This window comes from Phyllostomus discolor, chromosome 3, assembly GCF_004126475.2.
Source record: "Phyllostomus discolor isolate MPI-MPIP mPhyDis1 chromosome 3, mPhyDis1.pri.v3, whole genome shotgun sequence".
In the NCBI taxonomy this organism is placed as follows: Eukaryota; Metazoa; Chordata; class Mammalia; order Chiroptera; family Phyllostomidae; genus Phyllostomus; species Phyllostomus discolor.
In genome coordinates, this window is record NC_040905.2 from 92,300,413 (window position 1) to 92,309,138 (window position 8,726).

The 8,726-nt window shown below is 42.9% G+C and overlaps 1 protein-coding gene across 1 annotated transcript; it reads left to right on the plus strand.

The window, feature by feature from the left end:
* The first annotated feature begins 3,117 nt into the window (after positions 1-3,117).
* Positions 3,118-7,062, plus strand: CCL26 (C-C motif chemokine ligand 26). Its single transcript, XM_028516508.2, has 3 exons — positions 3,118-3,349; positions 3,439-3,553; positions 6,802-7,062. The coding sequence occupies exons 1-3, from the start codon at positions 3,277-3,279 to the stop codon at positions 6,884-6,886; spliced, it is 273 nt and encodes a 90-aa protein (XP_028372309.1). The 5' UTR covers positions 3,118-3,276; the 3' UTR covers positions 6,887-7,062.
* Positions 7,063-8,726: the final 1,664 nt, after the last annotated feature.

Below are 8,726 nucleotides of genomic sequence, written 5' to 3' on the forward strand. Positions count from 1 at the left end.
AATAGAAATTAGGTGCTTTTTTTGTATAGAATTGGGTCAATAAGTAAAAGTAACAGGAATATAGATTTCAGCTAAATTTTTTAAAAAGATTTTATTTATTTATTTTTAGACAGAGGGGAAAGAGAAAAACATCAATGTGCGGTTGCCTCTTGTGGACCCCTCACTGGGGACCTGGCCTGCAGCCCAGGCATGTGCCCTGACTGGTCATCAAACTGGCGACCCTTTGGTTCACAGGCTGGTACTCAATCCACTGAGCCACACCAGCCAGGGCAGATTTCAGCTAATTTTTTGAAAAAGGTTTTATTCATTTATTTTTAGAGAGAGGGGAAGGGAGGGAGGAAAAGGGAGAGAAACATCAATGTGTGGTTGCCTCTCACATGTTCCCCCACTGGGGACCTGGCCAGCAACCCAGGTATGTGCCCTGACTGGGAATCGAATCTGGAACTCTTCAGTTACAGAATGACGCTCTAGCCACTCAGCCATACCAGCCAGGGCTTAAATTAAAACGTTGTACGTCCAGGGTCATATCAGGGGTAGGGGTGACTGAGCACAGTTATGAAACAAGGATTTAAAAACCCCATCTATCCCTTCCTGAGACTCTTCTGGCAAAAGTCACTGCCCTTTTTTAAAACTCACTTTCTTCATTTCAGCCAACTATTTTTAAAAATATATTTTATTAATTATGCTCTTACAATTGTCTCAATTTTTTCTCCCCTTTATCTACCTCTGCCCCGCACCCCTCCCACCAGCATTCCCTCCACCCTTAGTTCATGTCCATGAGTCGTATATATAAGTTCTTTGGCTTCAACATTTCCTATACTATTCTTAACCTCCCCCTGTATATTTTGTACCTACCATTTACGCTTCTTATTCCCTGTCCCTTTTCCCCCATTCTCCCGCCTCCTCACTGATAACCCTCCATGTGATCTCCATTTCTGAAATTCTGCTCCCGTTCTAGTTGTTTGCTTGGTTTGTTTTTCTTCCTTTTTTTTTTTTTTTTTTAGGTTCCATTGTTGATAAGTATGAGTTTGTTGTCATTTTACTGTTCACAGTTTTGATCTTCTTCTTAGATAAGTCCCTTTAACATTTCATATAATAAGGGCTTGGTGATGATGAACTCCTTTAACTTGACATCATCTGAGAAGCACTTTATCTCCCCTTCCATTCTAAATGAGAGCTTTGCTGGATAGAGCAATCTGGGATGTAGGTCCTTGCCTTTCATGATTTGGAATATTTCTTTCCAGCCCCTTCTTGCCTGCAGGTTTCTTTTGAGAAATCATCTGATAGTTTCACAGAACTCCTTTGTAGGTAACTGTCTCCTTTTCTCTTGCTGTTTTAAGATTCTCTCCTTATCTTTAATCTTGGGTAATGTAATTATGATGTGTTTTGGTGTGTTCCTCCTTGGGTCCAACTTCTTTGGGACTCTCTTAGCTTCCTGGACTTCCTGAAAGTCTATTTCCTTTGCCAGATGGGTGAAGTTCTCCTACATCATTTGTTCAAATAAGTTTTCGACTTCTTGCTCTTCCTCTTCTCCTTCTGGTACCCCTACAATTCAGATGTTGGAATATTTAAAGATGTCCTGGAGGTTCCTAAGCTTCTCCTCATTTTTTTGAATTCTTGTTTCTTCATTCTATTCTGGTTGAATGTTTATTTCTTCCTTTTGTTCCAAATCATTGATTTGAGTCTCAGTTTCCTTCCCTTCACTGTTGGTTCCCTGTATATTTTTCTTCATTTGGCTTTGCATAGCCTTCACTTTTTCCTCTATTTTGTGACCATACTCAATACTTTGTGTGAGCATCTTGGTTACCAGTGTTTTGAACTCTGAATCTGATAGGTTGGCTATCTCTTCATCACTTAGTTCTCTTTTTGGAGGTTTGATCTGTTCTTTCATTTTGGCCATATTTTTTTGTCTCAGCACAACTGCTACATTGTAAGGGGCAGAGCCTTAGGTATTTGTCAGGGCAGGGCAACCCTCTTAGCTGTGTTGTGGCGCTGTGTATAGGAGAGGGGTCCAAGAGGAAACAATGCTTATTGCTCAGCTCTTGGAAGCTTTCAGTAACTTCCCCCACTACTCACAAATAGATTGTGCTCTTTCAGATGCTGATTTCCAGGTGTGTGAGTTTGTATACCTTTCTAGGATTCTATGGGTCTCTCCAACGAACTTTCCTGGGAGCCCTGGAGTTTCTCCTGCTGCCACAACCCACACAGATTTTTACAACCAGAGGTTATGAAGCTTTATTTACCCTTGCTAGAATCCTGGGTTGTGTGATTAGTCTCACTCCTCAGTTGTTCCTCCAGGTTTATACACATGCAAATGTGGGAGCACCCAGTGCTTCAGTTGCTGCCCTGCTGCACATCATCTCCACCCTGGCCCATTCCACCCTTCCTACCAGTCTGGATGAATGTTTCTTCTTTAACTCCTTGGCTATTGGATTTTCATACAGTTCAATTTTCTGGCAGTTGTGATTATTTTTTGTTTTTCAATTTGTTGTCCTTTTGATTATGAAAGGAGGCACAGTATATCTACCTATGCCTCCACCTTGGCCGGAAGTCTCAGCCTAACCTGGTTAAAATATAGATTCCTGTACCCTCCACTCCCCACCCCCTCACCAAAGAGCCTGACTCAAGAGGTGCAAAGCAGTGACTGGGAAGATGTCTATCTTTCAGACTCTAGGCAATTGTAGTGTCCTATCAGGCTTTTGATCCTCTAAACCAGATGAGATAGTTCTGTGTGCCCCCAAGCAGCTCTGGCACTGTATAGGGGGTGATGTGTGACACTAAGAACACAGCAGGCATATGCTTGGAGCTTTGTTCTTAGATGTCCATTGTCATGGTCAGGCTGCCCTACATACATGTCCTGAGACTGCCCAGACCTCACCAAGAGATAAGCAATGTTTATAAAGCAAAGAAAGCTTCAGCCCAAGAGCCAGAAATTTCTCAGGAACAACTAATTTTATTGTAAAGGAATTTCAGCCAGTTCACTGGAATTATTCTTTTGTTTTCTTTGTTTTTCCTTTTCAAGCAAGGGAGCAGTGACCTAACACTGGGTCAAGTGACTCAGTTACAAGCTGGCTCCTCCCCTTCCTTTAGATGACATTGCCTCACTTTTTAATATTCTTCTTAAGGGTATCAGCTTCCTCATTTATAGTGGTGTCAAATTCTCAACTACAAGATTATCTGGAATCACCTTCAGGGACTGCTAAGCCCTACAAGAGGGGGGCTGTTTAGACAAGAGGAATTTAGGAGAAGGCTGTGAAGGGCTCAGCTTGGAGCACCATGAAGAGCTTCCTTGCAGCTTCCCTTATACTCCTACTTTTCATCCTGAGAGTCCACCTTGGAACTGCCACACGTATGTAGCTGCCACACATTGCTTCCCGGGATGACTAGGAGTAGAAACAAAGGGGTGTCTCCAATCTCCTTCCTCTCCCTTTTTTTTAGGTGGCAGTGATGTGGCCAAATACTGCTGCTTACGATTCAGCCCAAGGATCCTTCCCTGGAAATTGGTGCAAAGCTATGAATTCACTAGGAGCAGCTGTCCCCAGCATGCTGTGATGTGAGTATTTCTCATTTGGGCTTTTAGGGTTCCTGCCAGCCATGTAACTGGGTGGGTAGAAGGCAGTCTCCTACAGTACCAAGATGAGCCTCCGGGTGGAAACCTGGTAACTTGGTTTGTCACCCTGCCTCTGACAAATGTAACAAGTATGAGTCTGAGCTTTGATTTCCTAACTTCCATACCGTGTGCCAGGCTGTGTTAAGTACTGAGTTTAAAAGAGAAAATAAGAGCCTTATAGACCTTACATCTGGCATAAGAAAGGGGTCATTAAAAGATATTTGCACAAAATAGATAATCACACTTGTGATGGCTGCTTGAAAGGCACAGCAGGAAGGAGAGCAGGAGGGAGCCGTCACTGTAGGGAAGGCACAACTTTATCTCTGCCCTCTTAGGCTGGGCTTGAGAATTAAATTGACACAGATAGATGAACAGGAGAGAAGCATACAGATTTTTACACATACACAGGAGCCCTCATAGGAAAATGAGAACCCCCCCAACAAAAAAAATGTGGCAAAACCTAAATGCATTTATACTAAGTTGAACAAAGAGAGGCAATTGTAGAAAAGTATCTAAAATGTATGGGGGTGGGTGGCTGAAGGATGGTGAGAGTTATTTTGACAAGGTCTATTTCTTATTTATTTATTTATTTATTTTAGAGAGGGAAGGGAGAGAGAGAGAGAGAGAGAGAGAGAGAGAGAGAAAGAGAGAGAGAGAGAGAGAGAGAGAGAGGGAGAGAAACATCAATGTGCAGTTGCTGGGGGTTATGGCCTGCAACCCAGGAATGTACCCTGGCTGGGAATCGAACCTGAAACACTTTGGTTCCCAGCCCATGCTCAATCCACTAAGCTATGCCAGCCAGGGCAGACAAGGTCTATTTCTGCAGAATTGCCTTGGCCTGACTCCCTATCTCTGATAACAAAAATGCTTCTTTTTTATTGGTACAGTGGACATGTTTTTACATGAGAGTTTTATCTCCTATTTCCAGGAAGAAAGGAGGAGGTCAGAGAGCCCTTCTTGCGCCTGATTTTTTTTTAAGTGCCTTTAGCTAAAAATAATCTTTATGCCAAAGTGGCATATTTTGGGGTGGCATATTCTGCCACTCCTCATTGTAGTCACAGTAGGACCTTGCTCAATGTCAGGAGGTCCCCCTGAGGAAGTGACATTTACATTGAGACCATGAAGACCAGTGAGGGTGGCCCAGGTCAAGAGGGCAGGAAGGAGCAGGGATGTACCAGGCAGAGGGAGCAGCAGGTGAGTGGGGGGAGGAGGAACATGTCTTCAACAAGGCAGACGGGTAAATAGGAGCCAGGCCAGGCCAGGCTCATTGGTAGCAGGAGAGGGGACACACGCCTCACAGAGCCTCTGGCAGGACTAAGTGAGATAATGCATACAAGGCACTCAGTACTGTGCCTACACACAGGGAATGTTTGACAAAAGTTCCGTCAGTGGCAGAATTTGGCCATGTTGCTGCCACATTCATGGGCAGGGTGACAATCCAGGTTACCAGCATTCAACAAAAACATCTTTAAGTGCAAATACACAGGGAGGGGCAGGTCACTCCTCCCAGGACACGAGGTTTCTGAGCTTGAGAGAATAGTGCAGAAGGGGAAAGAAGGGTCTTCAGAGGCCAACCCGCCTGCCGTTGAGAAGTTAAGGACCAGGAAAAGATACTCAAGTGCTTAGATATGAAGGGGGTACCCTGGGGCTCAGGATGTCCTGGGTCTTCTTTGTGTCTCAGTTGGCTTTCTGGAGCTTTAGAGTCATCAACACTTAACTGACAGCTGGCAAAGAGCCCTGAGGTGGGCTCAAAGCAGTGGCTCTGTCACTTACAAGTACAAGCTGTGTGTGTGACCTTGGGCAAGTCAATTTCCCACATTTGTAAAAAGAAGGTGAGAGGCTTATATCGGTTATCTATGGCTGCTTAACAAACTACCCCAAAACTTAGGGGCTTAATGCAACAATGACTTATTTCTTATCTCTTAATGGTTTTTGTGGGTCTGAATTTCCAGGACAGCTTGGCTGGATGGTTGAAGTCAGGTGGTACTGGAGATAGGACAGCTGGGGCTGGTGGCATGTCTCTCTCTTTGGGGCCTCTCTGTGTGATCTCTCTGTTGGGCTAGTTTAGGCTTCCTCACAGTCTGGTGATCTGGCTGGTAGGACTCCTTACAAGGTGGTTCAAGGTTCCAGCATAAGTAATCCAATAAACCAAGAAGCCCCACCATCTTTTCTGACTTAGCCTATGAAGTCACATAGTGTCACTTCTGCCACACTCTGTTGGTTGACCAGTCCCTAAGGCTGGCCTAAATTCAAGAGGTGAGGACAGAGACCCCCATCTCTCAGTAGGAGTAATGGCATGCTTTCATACGTCCAGAAAGCACTTCCTCTGTCTTATTTTCTCATTCTCCTGGCTCTTCTCCCCTGCGTGTACTGGGGCCTTCCTGAGAGCCCTATACTCTGTTGGGCTCTGCAAGGTGCTCCAGGCTAGAACGACAGGGTCTAGGCTCTCAGGGAGGCTGAAGGAGATTCAGGGACATTAACCACAACCCCACTTCTTACTGAGATCACAGCAAGAATCAGGAATCATATATAAGAAATCATGGCAAACAGTCTATGATAATGTGATTAAGAATTAAATAGCAGCCCTGGCTGGGTAGCTCAGTTGGTTAGAGCATCCTCCCAATATGCCAAGGTTGCAGGTTTGATTCCCAGTCAGGGCACATAGAAAATTCAGCCAATGAATGCATAAATAAGTGGACCAAGAAATTGATATTTTCCCCCCTCTCTTTCTTCCTTTCTCTCCCTCTACTAAAAAATAAAAAAATTAAGTGGCATAAGCCATATAAGTTCCCTTTCTGGGGTGATGCAAATGTTCTAAAATTATAGTAGTGATGGTTGTGTCATGCATGTATATGCTAAAAACCATTGAATGATCATTATACCCTTTAAATGAGTGAACTGCATTGTGTGTGAATTACATCTCAATAAAGTTGTTAGATTAAAATGAAACAGTTAAGAGGCAGGGTACAGGTTACATGCTTCAGACCAGAGCTGTTGGAAAATGCTTTCGCTGGCAGGTGGGCCAAGAAGCCTGTTTCCAGCAGAAAGCATGTATCAGAGAGGAGGGCGGGCCTGGACCAGAAAAGGGAGCAAAGAGAGGGTGACAGAGGTGTGGCAAGGCTAAAACCCAAGGCAGGCGGCTGGCCCCCCACCCCTTCTCAGTACTGACCATCAGCGCCTCTCTCCCGCAGATTCACTACCAAAAGAGGCCTGAGAGTCTGTGCAGAACCGAAGGAAAAATGGGTGCAAAGATATATTTCTTTACTGAAACCCTGACAATGGTTGTGACTGCTGAGTTTTAGCCCAAGGACACTTGGACCCTGCCGTTGGCCCTGTCATCCTTGGCAGAGCCTGGAGGATTTCTCAACAGAAGGATCCATGGGCCTGGGGGAGAGGAAGAGTTGTTTTCCACCAGAGTTTTGTTTAATAAAGGTTTTTTTGTTTTTGGTAAAGATTTGACCTGCTCATTCTTACTCTATAAACCTGACTTTCTTCAGAGAAAAGAAACTGAGTCTACATTTGCAGCCAACTTCCTGGTAGGGCCCCACTCCCCGAACCAACCCCAGTGTTGAATTCTGCCTTTATGTTTTCGTGCAGAAAAAATCCTATGGACAATTTTAATATATTTTGGCTAAATGCCCATCAAATGTTTGAACGTTGCTTGGACAGGTAAGTTTATGTTACTTGGAAAATTCGGTGTAACACCTCATAGCCTGTTGGTTCTGGGTAAATGAAATGCCTTCATCTTGGTTGTTTTTTTTTTCTTTTTAAATTAATGAAACATGAATATTATCTACCCACCAACCCTACAATGCCTATGTCTATATAACCTAAATAAATTTTTTTGAAGATTTTATTTATTTGTTTTTAAGCAGAGGGGAAGGGAAGGAGGGAGAGAGGGGGAGAAATATCTATGTGTTGTTGCCTCCCACATGCCTCCCACGGGGGGCCTAGCCTGCAACCCAGAAATGTGCCCTGACTGGGAATTGAATTGGTGACCCTTTGGTTTGCAGGCTGACACTCAATCCACTGAGCCACACCAGCCAGGGCAGCCTAAAGAAATTTTTTAAAAAATATTTATAGATTCACAAGAAATTGCAAAAATAATACAGGGATTTTGGATGTATGTTTTACCCAGTTTACCCCAAGAGTTATATCTTACATAATTATAATAAAAATGAGACCCAAGAAATTGATATTGGTATAGTGTTTGTATAGTTCTGTCATTTTAGTCACATAGACTTCATCACAAACACAGTACAGAAGTATTCCATCACCACAAAGATGTCCTAGCAGTATCTCTTTATAGTCACTCCTCACCTCCCCACCATTATTAACCTCTGGCAACCATTACTCTGTCCTCCTTCTCTATAATTGTGTCATTTCCAGAATATTATATAAATGGAATCATATAACATGTGAACTTTAGAGTTTGGCTTTCTTAGGTTCACTCAGTGCATCCAAGCTGTTGTGCATATCAGTCGTTCATTGTCATTCACTGGTGGGCAGTGTCATTTACATTCTGGTCAATGGTGTATGATGACTGGGTGTATGCCCAGTTTCTGGGCATCCTTACTAGCACTTGGGACTGTCATTATTTTTTATTTTAACTGTTCTAATACTGATAAATCGTCATGGTCATAATTTCCTCTTCCCTATTGGCTAGCAATATGGAATATCTTTTCATGAGCGTATTGTTCATCCACATATCCTCTTTGATGAAATATCTCTAGTGTTTTTGTTCATTTTCTAATTAGATTGCTTGTTTTCACTATTGAGTTTTGCTCTGAGTCCTTTATCAATATGTGGTTTGAAAATATTTTTTCCCAGTCTGTAGTTTGTCTTTTCATTTTCTTAATGGGGTCCTTCACAGACCACAAGGTTGAATTTTGATGAAGTCTAATTTATTAATTTTTCTCCTTTTATAACTCATGTTTTTGGTGTTATCCCTAAGAACTCTTCACCAAACCATATGTCCCAAATATTTTTTCTATGTTTCTCCTAAAAGTTCTATAGTTTTCCATTTATATTTAAATCTAGAGTGCATTTTGGGTTAATTTTTGTATAGGTATGAGGTTTAAATCAAGGTTGGTTGGTTGGTTTATTTACCTATGGG